The 14911-nt window shown below is 52.2% G+C and overlaps 1 protein-coding gene across 1 annotated transcript; it reads right to left on the reverse strand.

Moving 5' to 3' along the window:
- Positions 1 to 13380: 13380 nt before the first annotated feature.
- TRH (thyrotropin releasing hormone) lies at positions 13381 to 14710 on the reverse strand (the record flags this gene model as incomplete). The annotated part of the gene is made up of 2 exons (XM_084247828.1): positions 13381 to 13892; positions 14497 to 14710. The coding sequence occupies 2 exons, from the start codon at positions 14708 to 14710 to the stop codon at positions 13381 to 13383; spliced, it is 726 nt and encodes a 241-aa protein (XP_084103954.1).
- Between the last annotated feature and the right edge of the window lie 201 nt (positions 14711 to 14911).

Consider the following 14911-nt stretch of genomic DNA (forward strand, 5'->3'; position numbering starts at 1 on the left):
AAGGACATTTCTATTCCACACTTCTCTCCAGGGCGGCCACCCATGCTGGTGTCCTCCCAGAAGGAGTCTGTAAACATGCCAAAAAGCCACACTCCCTTCTAAAATGCGTCTCCAGGAATCACTTCTTTGATTTTCCTGCCTCTCTTTTGTTATTTTTTAAAAGATTTATTTATTTATGCATATAAGAACTGGGGTGTAGACCCTCTGGTGAGGTGCAGGGTGTGAGCGGATTCACCGGAGAGAGTGGGGAGCGGAACAGGCAGATCGACTGAAACACACTGCTGAGGGGAGCAGCGGGGAGACAGGAGAGGTCTGCTGTGCCTTGTGGGTTGCTCTGTGGAAATCAAATTCGTGCTGCAGTAGCTGATGATATCCTGATAGCGTTGTGTCTTTTACCCCTGCGCCAACAAGGAGGGCCCTCCTGCCGCTTTTACAAGCGCCCTTGTGATTGTATTTACAGATCGCCTGTAAATGATCCCAGATAATCTCCCCATCTCAAGACCCTAAGTGTAGGGCTGGCAAGTGGAGATGAGGGAGCACAGAGGAGTTAGACCTCAGTTCACACTTCGTAGGTACTGTTTGGCTGTGCTCCCTGAGAGCAGATGTCTGCTTCCCGGTGTCTGTTATCTTCAAGTGTTCTGTCATTTAATTCTCACCTTGTGATAGCTGGGTCTTCTGAGCAGCAGACACCAGTATGGGGTTAGACAGGAGATTTATTGGAGAAAATACCTGCAAAGGGAATGGGGAAGGAGCTAGAGCAAAGTCAAGGTAAGCAAACAGAAATACAGGACACTTGGTTAAATGGGAAGATCAGATAAATGAATAATTTTTTAGTATAAGTATGTCCCAGGCTCTTATATTGAAAACATTATTCGTTGCTTATCCAACATTCATCTGGTACCTTACTTACCTGACAGCAAATGTAAGAGACATCAGCCCTAAATGCAGATCTGACTTCGGAGGGAAGGAGAGGGAAAGAGGGAAGTTGTTTAGTATGGTAGACCCCCCCAAAATGCCCAGGTCCTGATCCCCAGAACTTACGAGTCTTTCCTTATATGGTAAGAGGGACTTTGGTAGTATGGTTAAAGATCTGGAGATGGGGAGAAAATTCTGGATTTTTCAGGTGGACCCTATAAGCACAAGGGTACTTATAAGTGAGAGGCAAGAGAGACACAAGAGGGAAAAAACGATGTGGGCACAGGGTCCATGGTGGGTCCTGTCTCCTGTGAAGAGTCCAGTTGCTGGCTGGGAACAGCCCATGGGACCTGGTCTCTGTTTGATGTTGTTCCTTCAAACCACGGCAACTGAGCCAGTCAGTGATACTCTCCATCCTTCATGGCTGTCTTACGCCAAAGCATTCTTATTCTAACACACACAATGCACAGAGAGGTTAAGACACCTGCCACGGCCACACAGCCTTTATATGTTGCGTCTGGCATTTGAACCTAAGTAATCTGACTCTATAGTCACACAATTTAACCAAGATTCTAGAATTTTCCCCTCATGTGTCTTTGAGCAATAACTGCCTCAAGCCACTTTTGGAATCAAGTAGAATTTATATTAGAAAAAGGTTCATTTCAAAAATGGTCTAGACTGATAATATCCGGTGTTGGAAATGATGCAGGGAAATGAGTCCAGCAGGTCTGGATATTGCATTATTCATTCATCATCAGCCAGGAGTTCTTTCTTTTCATCAACAATATCATGAAACAACTTTGAGCAAAACGATGTTATTGGAGGACCTAGTTTCATTATATTTCATCCACTTAACGTCGCTGTTTCCAAGACTCTGTTAGTGACACTAGGTGGGGACTAGCTGTCTTCTCAAATTTCATGCACTCCAGAGGGAGTATCAGTTGAGTCGAGGCTTTGGTAGCGCCAAAGCCTTTTACAAAGACTTTATTGCCTGTGTCCTTTGTCGCATCAAAGCGCCCTGTCATTTCTGCACTAAGACGTGGGGCAAGGCTGCTCTGTGGCATCATGTACCACTGGGAAGCATTTTAAATAACCTAACTATCCATCTGTAGGGGAGAGAGAACGGGAATTATGAGGCATCCTACATCAAGCACTATGGTGATTTAAAAAGAATGGGGAGAGGATGATCTCTAATGACCGAAGTGAGGAGAGCGGCTAGACGCGTGTTGTTGAATCTCAGGACAGTAAGCGCAGCAGAGGGACAAGACATTTATGTAAAACTGAAAACAAGGTATGTGCATTGTGTGTATGTTAATGTCTACAAATGCAGAGAAAGATCTAGAAGATTACAGCCCTAGCCCCTGCTGCTGGTATGTTCCAGAAAGAACATGGAGACCAGTATGAGCAAAGTGAGGCAGGGAGTAGGAGGAGCTGGACTCAGGGAGGTCACAGCAGGAGGAGGGCTTGCCCCACACCCCCCCCCCAACTCCCTTCATCCACAGGCTCCTGCACCGGGGCCAGTATTCCCTGCCCCCGTCACCCCAGGGCTGGGTACCAGACAGCTCAGGACTGTTCTGTGTCCCTGAGCCTGGGACATTATTCAGACTAGCCAATCCCACCTCACCTGTTCCTCCCTGTAGAAAACAGCATAAAGGTTCTTGCCCACATTGCCCCCTCCCTCATCATCCCACCAACCCTGATGCCTCCAGGTGGCCCTCTGGCTGGCGCGCCGGCCCCTCTCCAGGAACTGTGAGAACAAACCACCTTGTCATCCCTCTATCTGCTGGTCTTACCACACAGAATGATAATGAAATCTACATTCTAAAGCACTGCCCACTTCCACGCTTGAAGCATCCCCCTCGGTGTGTGGGGTGTGGAGGCCTGAGGCCCTCTCTCACTCCCAGTCACGGGGTGGGTCTGCGAGGACTGTCATGAGTCCAGGGCTTTCTTGTCACCGGCTTCCTTCCTCATCCTCACCAACTTGCCCTGCGCTGCCGCTTCCATCTGAATGGTGAACCAGGCCTCCTCTTCAGAGGGATGCTGGGAGCTGGGAGTTAGAAAAGGAGACTCTGAGTTTGGCTCTGCCTATCTCTTTTAATGAGACTTTTAAATGATCATGTATTAATTTATGACTTGAGCAAATAAAAATTATTAAAAAGGTGTTTGGCTTAGGAGGGAAAGGAAAACGAGAGGCATATGAAATCAACTGTGTGCTTTGGCAGCCGGGGGAGGTGAGTGTCTCAGGCTGGCTTGTCACTGGTTTTGAAGCTTTGCCTGGTACTGGGGGAAGGGGCCTCTCGTTTACAGACCTGTTGGCACTCATGCTTTGATGCCAGTGGCTCCTCAGGCATGCTGCTCCTTTGTTTCCTGACGCCTTCCTCCCTCTCCCCACCCGGCTTCCGTCAAGGACAGTTAGGGGCTCATTTGTCTCTGCCTCCTGCCTTGTCCCCTACGCGTGCTGGTTCTCCAGGAGCTGATTGCTCTGTGACAGCTTCTCCCTCCGAAAAGCAACACCCAAGACTATCTGCAGTGAACCCCCAACTGTGCCTTTAGTTCGCCTGAGTTCAAATACTGCTTTGTCACATCATTGCTGTGTGACCTTGGGCAAACTTCTTAGTCTCTCTGAGCCTCAGTTGTATGTAAAATGGGAATAAAATAGTATCTATGGCATAAGGTTGTTGGGTGTTTGAATATATCTGAGTCACTTAACCTAATCCTAAGAGTATTCATTTTCACTTGTCAACTTTTGTTGTTATTAATCTCCCGTCTTTTAGAGGAACACTACTGAGTGATTTGGTGGGCTGGGCCTCTGCTAGCTTCCAAAGTATAAATAGAAACGAAAAATACTTGTTCTTTATGTGTCACAGGCTAACTTGGATCCAGAGACAGCATGAGAGAGTTGGGTTAGACACCAAGATGAACTTCCTAGTATGAAAGGTTAACAGATTCCAGCAGCAGAGGGAGGGGGGTTGAGGGAAAAGGCTCTAAGGGCAGGAGAACCTGGCGCAGAAAACACCTGCACTACTGAGACCTTAACACCTTCCTGAGCCCACTGGAGGCTGCTGGGCAAGAGAAGAGGGAAGTGTTTTTCCAGACAGTCTTTGCCATGTGTGAGAGGAGTCACATGAAATTTACATTTTCCTGAAGAGGAAGAGGACCTGTAGTTTGATCTCAAGCCCAGCAGGCCCCAGCCTGGCAGGAGAGCAGAAAGGCTGATAGGAAATAAATGAGACAGGTGCTAAATTTTCTTCTTTGCCAATAAGAGAGAGTTACAATGTGAAATTGGTTGAGTGTCTCCATAATGGGGGAGAAGGGGATGTGAGGGAGAAATGTCTCATTTTTGATAACTCTATCAGCTGGAGGCCCTGGAGAATCAGCAGCTCAGCCCAGGCTTCTCCCTTCGGTCCCCCGCCCCCCGTCCTGTGCTGGAGTGGGAACAGCACAGCAACCAAAGCAAGGAGCCATTTTATTTTTTTTTTTAAGATTTATTTATTATTTATACAAGCATTGGGTACAGTCAGAAGCGTGGGAGGGTGAGAGAATTCACTAGAGCCAGAGCGGGGAGCAGAACAGGTGGACTGATGAAGTACACTGCTGAGGGGAGCAGTGGGCGTGGCAGGAGAGGTCTCCGTGCCATGTGGGACACTTGCCGGCGGCCCGCGGCCGGGGATCAAACCGGCACTGCAGAGGCTGCTGGCAGCTCCACAGCCCAGCACTAAATCACTGAGCCACGGGGGAGGCCCAAGGAGCCACTTTAAATGAAGAAACGAGGACTGGATTAGACTGGGGGTGGGGACGGGTCTCTCAGACTTGAGCTTTAGAATTCCCTGGAAACCCTGGAAGGTTTTTTTTTACAATACAGATCACTGGGCCCGCTCCAGAGTTTCTGATTCCGTAGGTCTAGGAGTGGGCCTAAGGATTTACATTTCTCACAAGTTTCCAGATGATGCCAGACCATGCTTTGAATCTCACTGATCTAAATGAGCCCCAGTATTCTGGGGCCAGGTCCATATAAGTCTGGAGCCTAGAGAAGTTGCCTGAGGCAATGTGGGAGGTGATGGGGAAGGTTTCCAGAAGGAGCAGGTACCTGAGTTGAGTTTGAGGCTGGGATTTTCCAGCTCAAAAAGAGAGGTGGGAAGAATCCCAGGCAAAACAACAAAACATAACATATTGTGTGGGCTAAAAAGAGAGTTCGGTCTGTACAGTGTGACTGGATGGGCTGAGTGAGGAGAGCTGAGACTGAGCAATGGGCAGCATCTGGGAAACTGACCTTTGTCCAGAGCCCTGGAGAGTCCTGCTGAGCCAAGTGATGGGGGAGGGACATGATCAGCTCAATGATCACGAGCTGACATTTGAAATTGTTTCTCTGCAAAGGAGGAGAGTGGCGTTCAGGTATGATTATTTATCCTCTTCTTGCAGATGAAGAAATCAGGGAACAGAAAGTCGAAATGAATTGCCAGACACTTAGTTTGAAAGCTGCGGGCAGAGCCATCTGGTACCAAGGGTGCTCTTCTGCCCACCACCCAGCGTGGGTTTGGAGCAGGGAAGCCAGAGTGCTAATTCTGGCTCTGCCACCCTTGGCCTTGGAGTTATGATGGGAGAGAAGGGGGTACCACCCCCATCCTCACCCCCTACCCCCTACCCCTACCCCCAACCAATAGGAGGACCAGAGGGTAAAGAACTCATTTGTAGTAAATTGATGCTAGTGCTGGGGCAGCTTAGGGTAAGGCCGGGGCCCAGGCTGGGGAATCGTGGGGGTGGGTGGAGGAACAGTGTCAGCACAGAGGGCAGAAGCCAGGTTTCATGCCGGCAACGACGTCCTCCAGAGACCCATGTTCCCTGAGTCATCGGTCCAGACACAAAGGGGCAGCAGCCCCTGACCATTCCCCAGTCAGAGCTCCGGCCTCCGCTCTCATCAGGTGGTAATGAGACCTTTGGAGAACCCGCTGGTCACCGGGAGAGGGGTGGGAAGGCGATGGGGGGGCGATGGGAAAAGGATGAGGAGCAACGGGGAGGGATGAGGAAGGGGGTCTCTTCACCGCAGATCTGGCAGAGCTGGCGTCCTGACCCCCAAGAAGCAGCAATTACAGGGTACCCCTGCGCGGACTTTACGAAGGCTCCCTTGAGTCAGTCAGGGTGTCCCCTGCTCCTTTCACCCCCAGACCAGTGCTTGCGACCTCGCTGGACCCTACGCCCCTTTGAGAGTCTGATGAAAGCATGCAGCTGTGGCCCCAGCAAAAATTAAAGGCAAACTAATAACGCAGTAACCCCAAGGGCTGGCACTCAGGAGTAATTTTGGCTTTGAGTTACATGGTTTAATATGCCTCATCTCACTGACACATCACGGCGCCCCAGGAAGGAAGGGTTCTCATCTCTGCCTCGCAGGTGTGGGGCTGAGCTCCGAGGCTGGTAGCAGTTGGAGGCCCCAGAATTAGAGGGAAGGCTTGAGCTCAGATCCAGGTTTGGTTGACTTCAAAGTCAGGTTCTTCACCAGCTCAGGGTACCACACAAACACACACGCGTGAGCATAAGTGCAGCATTGGCACCACAGTGTGCCAGGGAGCAGGGGCGGGGGCTCCGGCTCATTCTTCAAACGCTGGGCCTGCCAGGGAGAAAGCCTGTCAGGTCTCTGCCTCTCAGTTCCAGCTGGGCCACAAGAGAAGTAGAAGGGACGTGAGGAGGAGAGCTTTCTCCTCCCCAGGGCCGTCCTGGGCTTGGGCTTGAGGGGCTCACAGGGATAGGGGCTGGCACTGTGGAGAAAGAGGATGGCTGGTGGGAAGCAAGGAGGCAGAGATGGCAAGACAGGTCATATATCAACCTCAAACAGAAATTAGCTTCTGCTCTGTCACAGGACCTACAGAGCAGTGGGTGTGAGCTCAGGTTTTGCTATTGACTTAGAAACGCAGTTGCTGTGTGATCCTGGCCCAGTGTCTGCCCTTCTCTGACTTCAGTACCCTCATCTGGGAAGTAGCAACACTTATCTGATGGAATCATTGTGGAGAATCCATGTGACCTTCTATGTCAGCTTCTCAGTGCAGTTCCCAGCACAGCGGTGCTCAATAAATGTGACTGTTACAGTGATAATAATTCCTTGAGTATTAAAGGTGGTGTGGAGGTTATTAGCCCATGCCAGGCTGGCCTCTGCTTGCCCCTGCTGCTATTACGACTAGCCAGGCTGTGTCCATCGGGAGGCTGGCAGAGGAGAGTTTATGTTGAGGAAGGCAGGGTTAGGAGAAAGGCAGGGTTAGGAGAAACGAAAGCGGTGGTAGCGGGAGGGCCCTGATGCTAGAACCCTGAGGGGCTGGAGATTTGGGGAAGGCTGCACCACAGGAGCCATGACCACAAGAAGAAAAACTACAGCAGGGAAGGAGGGGAGCAGAAGTACCCCATCTTTCCTCTCCTCCCCGCTTCTGACCACTGTACCAGAGCAGAATTCAGAGGGAGAAGGCACAGGGCAACTACACCAGACAGTGGCTGGCACCCTCCCTGGGGCCCACTCCCCAAGGCTGTGAGCAGGGAAAGTAGATCTTTTGCACATTAGAAATGAAGATGGGAATTTTTAAACGTTTATTATTCGAAATAACTCATAATTCCATTATGTGTTAACATCAACGACATAGTTTTATGGAAAGTCTAGTTTCCAAAATAAAAACACTTTAGTGGGCCTCCCTGGTGGCGAGGGGGTTAAGACACAACCTATGAAGCTATCCGCAGCCACTGCAGCACGAGTTTGATCCCCGGCCAGGGAGATGCCCAATGACCAGCAGACCTCTCCTGTCTTACCTGCTGCTCCCCTCAGCAGTGCTGCTCCCAACACTCAGTCTGCCTGTTCTGTTCCCTACTCTGTTTCTGGTGAATCCTTTTACCCCTGGCATCTCTGGCCTGTACCCCAGCTCTTGGATGCATAAATAAATAAATCTTAAAAAAAAAAAAACACTTTAGTAAGAAGAGTGGCACCAGTGTGCATTTTTACATTTTTTAAAAAATGTGTGACACTAGAAGGCAACTGAATTCTTTTATGTGCTTCTGCATTTAACCAACAAATCAAATTTGGGTTGAAGTATGTGAAGAAAATCTGGCCTTGCACAATTAGAAAAGTGGAAGTGTCTTAGGACCCTAGAGGCCTTCAGAGCAAAGAGAAGCACTGGGCCAGGGCTGTAGAGCTGTTCAGCAGTCTGGATTTAAACCTCAGATGTGCGGGCAAATCCTTCTGACCTCTCTGTGCCTCAGTCTCCTTGTAGAAAGGAGTGACTTACTTCCGGTGAAGTGGTGAGGGCAGTGCTTGGCATGCAGCAAGGGCCCAGTAAAAACATTGTTGATTAGCTCACAGCCAGGCACTGGCAGAGGCTCCCTTTCTTCCTGGGCCAGGCAACCCCTCAAAGATAATGTTGTGTCTCACAAGAATGGTCTGGGGGCCATGCTCTCCAGCGTTACCACTCAACCTTGCTCCCCACCCAAAGGAGACACAGGCTGAGTCCAGCAGTTGTCCGGTGCTTCAGCTTGGGCCGCATGTGCCTGCCATGCTCTGGCACCTCGGACAGGGTTTGCCTACGTCAGGCCAGGAGGCGCTCCTCCCCAGCAGCTGGTGGTTAGGAAGTCACTCTTCATAACGGACCAGGCCTAATCATTCTGTCGATAATTACCAGGCCCAGAACGTGCCCGCGATTCAGGAAAGATGATCCCGGAAGACAAGAGCCACTTAAATCCTGGCATTGACCATGGGTCCCCTTGGTAACCTGTAACTCTCAGCGCAGTTTAGCCGCTGAGCTAATTGATGTTCTCCAAGGCAGTCAGCTCGCACCCAGAGATCGAAATGGACTCTAATTGCCAACATCCTTCAGGTAAGGAAACCCACATGTTTCCGTGTCACCCAAGAGGCCCGAGCAGGAACTGAGTCTCTAGGCAAACCAGTCCTCTGATTGCATTTAATTAATCAAAATAAGGCTCACAGAAGGAATTAATTAAAGAACATCTCAGAGGAAGTCATGACATCGGGCCGTTGCACAGCAAAGCAGGACTGGCGGCCTCGATGAATTCGTGAGAGGCAGCGCCTTCCAGAAATGTTCCTCAGTCTTTCAAAGCTGCCTGAGCAAGGGATCGTGGGGGGAGAGGAAAGACCACTGAATGTGGGGTCTTACAGAACTGGGGTGAGCCCCGTGGCCCTACCCACATAGAAATGTGTGGCCTCAGGCAAGTCATTTGAGCCTCTGAGCCAAGACCTTCTCATCTATAAAGTTGGGGAGTAGATGGTGGGTGGAAAGTGCCTGTGACGGGGCCTGCACGCAGTAGGTTCTTGGTGGCACAGTGCCACAAAGGTGAAAACTGACACCTGCAGAGGGCCACCTGGTGTCCTCCCAGGTGTTTTAGAAGGTCAGGTAGTTGGGTAGAGGTGACACTGGGTTGCTCTAGCTCTCAGCTCTGTGGCCACCCGGGGGCAGCATCACAGGTAGACTGCATGGTGCCCTAGAACTTCAGGGTTTGCCCCACCACCTGCCTAGAAGGCTGGGGAATCAGGCTGACCTGGTTTTGAATCTACTTCCATTCTCGTAGCCTTTGTTTCTACACTCCACAAATGTTCCCTGAGCGCTGACTGTCCGTCAGGGACGGTCCAGGGGTTGGGGAAGAGCGATCACGGCCTCAAGGAGCACAGAGTTTGGTGAGTGAGGACTCATTTATGAAAAATCACCCAGTGAGGCTGGCAGATGCCTCTGGTAGCTCCCGCGTGCCTCAGCTCTCACCTGGGCAGGATGAGGAGTGGGGTCATGGCTCTCCCTGACCAGGGCCAGCGGGAAGGGCCAGGGAGTAAGCATCCCCAGGAGCAGCCCCCAAGCCCCGATCCATGGTGTAAAGGCAGGACACAACCACAGTGCAGGTTTTCTGATCCCATGCAGACCGGGTAAAGGAGGAGTCAGAGTCCTCAGTGGTTTTGCAGGTTTTTTATTGGGGTTCACCAGGCATATGGCAGGCAGGGGTGCTGGCTGGGGGACTGGGAGGCTGACAGGCCTCCCAGCCCCCAGCAAGTCTTCACTCTATCTGGGCTCTCTAGCGTTCATTCTGCTGCTTCTCAGCTTCTCTTTCGGCTTCTGCTTCGGCTTCTACTGCTGCTGCTGGCGTCCCCATGACGCCGCCCTTAAAAACACAGTCTTAGCTCAGCTGAATCCCATCTACCTATGCCCACACCCTATTCCAGGTGCCCGCCATCAGGCATGCATTCAGGACAAGGATCCATCATCTATCCTGATGGCGGGAGGGCAGAAAAGCCTGACATTTTCTTTACCCTACACATGGGAACCAGAAGAAAACCTCCATTTTCCTTTCCTTGTCAAGTAGGGTAACAGGCCTGTTCTGCAGTTTCCCAGGGGTCTGGCGCAACTGAGCCCCAGGTTCCCACAACAGTGAGCGATCCACCCTCACCCCCTTCTCCTCCCAAGTCACAGCCTCACACCCAGACGAGGGTTTCCTGGAATCACCCTCCAAGTCAAATACCTTCCCTGAAATCCTCTTCTCGGGGTCCAGCACTGGGGGCACCCAGCTTAAGACAGCTGTAATTGCAGCTGAAAACGGCAAGGAAGGAGCAGGAAGCAGTGGTGCTTCCCAGCCAAGTGTTGCCTAAAGCAACAGCTACCAGCCATGGAGGAGGGGAGTGACCAGGATTCAGCCAGCCAACAGAAAGCAATTCAGGAATGCCAAGTGAGTGCTTGGCTCCCGTGGCCCCACAGCTGTGCCAGATCCATGACCCAATTGACTGATACCTGTCTGGCACCAGCTGTTGAATATCTTTAATATCACTCCTGGAGTGAGGAGCTTATGACACTGTGAAAGGGCTTGGAGCACAGACTTGCAGATGACACCACAGAAGAGACCTGCCAAGGAAATCTGTTTCCTCTGTCTCCAATGAGGAAGGGAAGGGAATAAGACAGAGTTTAAGAACTGGGACTACTATTCAGCAATAAAAAAGAACAAGCTCTTAAAACCTGCTCTATCATGGATGGCCATCAAAGACAATTAAGCTAATTGGCTGCCACCAGGCCCAGGTGAGGAGCCTGAGGCCCGGGCTGGTTTAACCATCCCTCTAGGGCTGAAGCCACTGTCCAGACCCTGTCCATTCCAGCAGCTGGTCCTTACACTCACAGGGATGGGGAAACAATGAAGTGGCCAGGGGGGTGGGGTTCCCACTTGTCACCTGCCCCCCCCACACCTCTCCTACCGATCAAGTGCAAGAGGAGAGGATCAGGGCCTCCCCGGTGGCAGAGCGGTTGAGCGCTTGGTTGCGAAGCTGCCCGCAGCCTCTGCAGGGCCGGTTCGATCCCCGGCTGCTCCCCGGCCACCGGAGGAGGGTCCCACATGGTGCACAGACCTCTCCTGCCGCCCACTGCTCCCCTCAGCAATGTACTTCGGTCCTTCTGTCTGCTCTGCTCCCCGCTCTGGTGAATTCTCTCACCCTCCCGCACTTCTGACTGTACCCAGTGCTTGTATAAATAAATAAACAAATAAATAAATAAATCTTAAAAAAAAAAAAAAAGAGGAGAGGATCAGCTGGATTCTCAGGCAGGTGCTTCACTTTTCCACACTTGAATCAACTTTCCTCGCCTGCATCTCAGCATGAGCATGGCCTCCCCCTGAAGTCAGAGGAGGGGGTCAGTGGGATGTGAGGAAGCTCATATTATTTCCATGAGGGCACCCGGAGCGCATCTCTGAGGTGTGGGACTCTTGCCAGGACCCACTGGCCCTGAGGGTGGCAGTGGGAGTGTAGAAGGCAGCCTGATGGGGTAGAAAGTCAAACCCGAGGGAAGGCCACATCTGCCTGCGTCACATAGCTCAGGCCAGAACCTAGCCTCTGAGATGGTTTCCTCGTCTGAAAATGGGGAAAATCAGAAAGTCCATCAAATGCTTGATACTTCAGCAGACTTGGGGACTGCTAATGGAAATGACGGAAGTAAATGCATCTGATAAACCCCGTCTTCCTCTGTCCCCGCCCCTACAGAACTATAAGCTCCTTGAGAAAAGAAGGTGGGTCTCAGCCATCCCCTAGCCGCTCTTTCCTCCTTCCAAAAAGGTGACCAAAAGCAGTTTGCGGAAAAGCTGAAAACGCCATACATCCACCAATAGAGAGTGTTCTGACTGCATCAGAATGTAAGGTCGGAGGAAATTTGTGAATTTGATTAAGTCAGAGGTTGCAAACTAGCAGTGAGGGGGCCAAGTTCAGCCTCAGAACTTTCTTAACCTTTCCATACTTTGGTTTCCTTATTAGTAAATTAGTGAACATCATAATAATACCTAGGATTGCTATGGGGATTAATAGGATTTTTATAGGGAAAGTGCTTAGGACAATGCCTGATATATAATGTGTTGTGTATGTCATCATCATTACTGTTGTTGCTTTGAGGATTTAAGTGTCTTCATGGAGCCTCTTCAGTTTGCCCTAGTCCTCACCATTCCCTCTTGTCCTATACCCAGACTACCTGCCTCCCCAGCCCCAGAAGACTCCTGGTTTGAGTCCACAGCCTGGTCCTTTGTCCTCATCAAGTCTGCCAGATGACACAGACTGCTGAACCATGGAACCATGATGATTACAAACCTGAACTAGACCAGCCCTCACCAAACCAGGCCAACTTGAGGCCGGGGCCAGAGCTCTCAGACCTGTGACTCCACCTCAGTCAACGGTGTGCCTTGAGGCAAGCCCTTCCTCTTCTCCAGGCCTCAGTTCCCCCAGGTGTCAAATGGGCTCCAGAATCCCTTTCCACACATACCATCTCGGGCTCCTGATTCCCTCAGCAGATCTGGGGAGCTCTAGTCCTGTACCCTCTCAGTGCTGAAAAGAGAACCCCCCACCCCAGCTTACGCAGAACTGCAGCCAAGAACTCAGAGATGATCTCAATGCATGTTTTATTGTCATTAGGATGATTATCATTGACAAGGGGAGGTGTACAGAGGGTCATATGTTGTCATAGTCCCCACACATTTATACCCACAGCCCCCACCAGGCACAGCACCTTAGGGTATCTTCACTTACAACGCTTCCCTCAAGTGGACCACACAGCGGCATAGAACTCTGCCCACCCACGAAAGGATGCTGAAGAATAGGAGCTCCTGAGTTCTGGGGGTGAAGTCTACCTGTGGTAAAGCTGTGATTTGGACATCACAGCTGTGACTCCACCAACCCTCACTGGCTGCTCGTCCCTTGGAAGTCATCTTAACCAGACTGCAGGAGTGGGGAGAGGACTCAGGGATTTGCCCCTTGCCAGAGATGCAAAGTGGAGTATATGGGGTTTTTAACTCATATACTGATTTCCTCGTGTCCCTGAAGGAGGGCGCAAGGCCAGGGGTTGGTCATGTGTACACAGGGGGCTCAGGTTTACGGCCAGGGAGTGAAGGAGGAAGGAATAAAGGGGCCACAAAGGACTGACAGGGCCCATGGGCCCATGACATTCTTAGGTGCCAAACTTGACTTTACAGTCATGGGGCTCACTGAGCCAGGGGTTCCCTCAGCAGGGCTGCTCTCCGCCCGGGGTGCTGCCGCTTCTCCTCGGCCCCCTGGCTCCTGCTCAGGTCATCTAGCAGCCCCAGCAGAAGGCTGGCTTGACCACAGGTTTGCCAGGGCCCGCATGCGCCCCCTGAGGCCCTCTTCCCCGGATGCTGGCGTTTCTCAGGCATCGGATCTCCCCCCTCTTCCTCTGCCTCCTCCGCCTCCTCTTCCCAGCCCTGGGGCTTGGGCTCTGCCAGCCGTCTGCCCGGGTGCTGCCTCTTGGTCAAGATGTCCCCAAGCCAGGCGGAGCGCCGGCCAGGGTGCTGCCGCTTCTGCCGAGTGACGTGGAGGGGCCACGCAGAGGCAGCCTCCCGCCGGCCTGGGTGCTGCCGTTTGTGGGGCCTGGGTGCTGCCTCTCCCTCCTCCTCTTCACTTCCCTCTGCTGCCTCCTCCTCCCTTTTGCCGGGATGCTGACGCTTCAAGAGCCAGGTGGGTTGAAATTGCTGAGACTCTGGGGAAAGAAAGAAGCCAGTGAGGGTCCCCTGGTGCCGGACACCCACCCCAGCTTCCCCCAGGGAGGCAGCCTCACCTAGAGTCCTGGCCTGGCACCTGCCTCTCAGGCCCCACAGACATACTCACACACGGGGTCAAGGCACTGCTTCTGTTGCCAACGCTTGCTCTGCCGCTCCCTAGCTGCATGACCATAGCAACTCACTTAACCTCTCTGAGCCTGTTTTCTTCTGTGTAAATCGGGGTTATAGCGGTACCTGTCTTAGAGGTTGCAGGCAGATCAAATGATGGGACACCGGTTTAAAGTGCTGCCAACGGTGCCTGGCCTATGGCCAGTGAGTAGTGATAAAGACCGTCACACACAGGTTCTGCCCCGGGCAGGATCTACCCCACGGGAGGTGTGCACTGTCAATAGTCCCAGGGCTGAGATGGAATAGTCCAGGACAGAGGAAACTGACCCCAGAGAAGGACCAGCTCAGGACTCTGCCCAGGGTGTGGCTAAGCAGTTTCTGACCTTGTAAAAGGCAGGAGGCCAGATAACCAAGTCCCTCCCCTCTCTGCGACTGGTCTCCCCAGCGCCTCACCAGAGGAGCCTGGGAACTCACCAGGTTCCTGATCCGGCGGGATGGCCCGCAGCTGCTGGAGGTCTTCCCGGAGCTGAAGAAGGCGCTCAGCTTGGCGCAGGAGGTCGTCCAGACCAGGGTGCTCGGCGATCACCGCCACCTCCTGCTCGGCCAAGTCCGACTGTGTGTGGCCACCAGGGACGCCGGCCAAGGTCAGGGTCAAAGCTAAGGCGAGCAGCAACCAAGGGCCAGGCATGGCAGCGACTGGGGTGAAGCACAGAGAGAGCTTAAGCGCACCCCTCCACCACCGCTCCCCGACCCCAGCCTGCTTCTCCCTTTTCCAGCTCCAAGGACCTGGGTACCTGGGGAGAGGGGCAGCGACAGGATCTGCCCGGGACTCTGGGTCCACACCTGTCACCTCTGGGCGTTCTGACCATAGGGATGAGCGCAGTGTCTA

The sequence above is a fragment of the Talpa europaea genome (assembly GCF_964194135.1).
Source record: "Talpa europaea genome assembly, chromosome: 11".
NCBI lineage: Eukaryota > Metazoa > Chordata > Mammalia > Eulipotyphla > Talpidae > Talpa > Talpa europaea.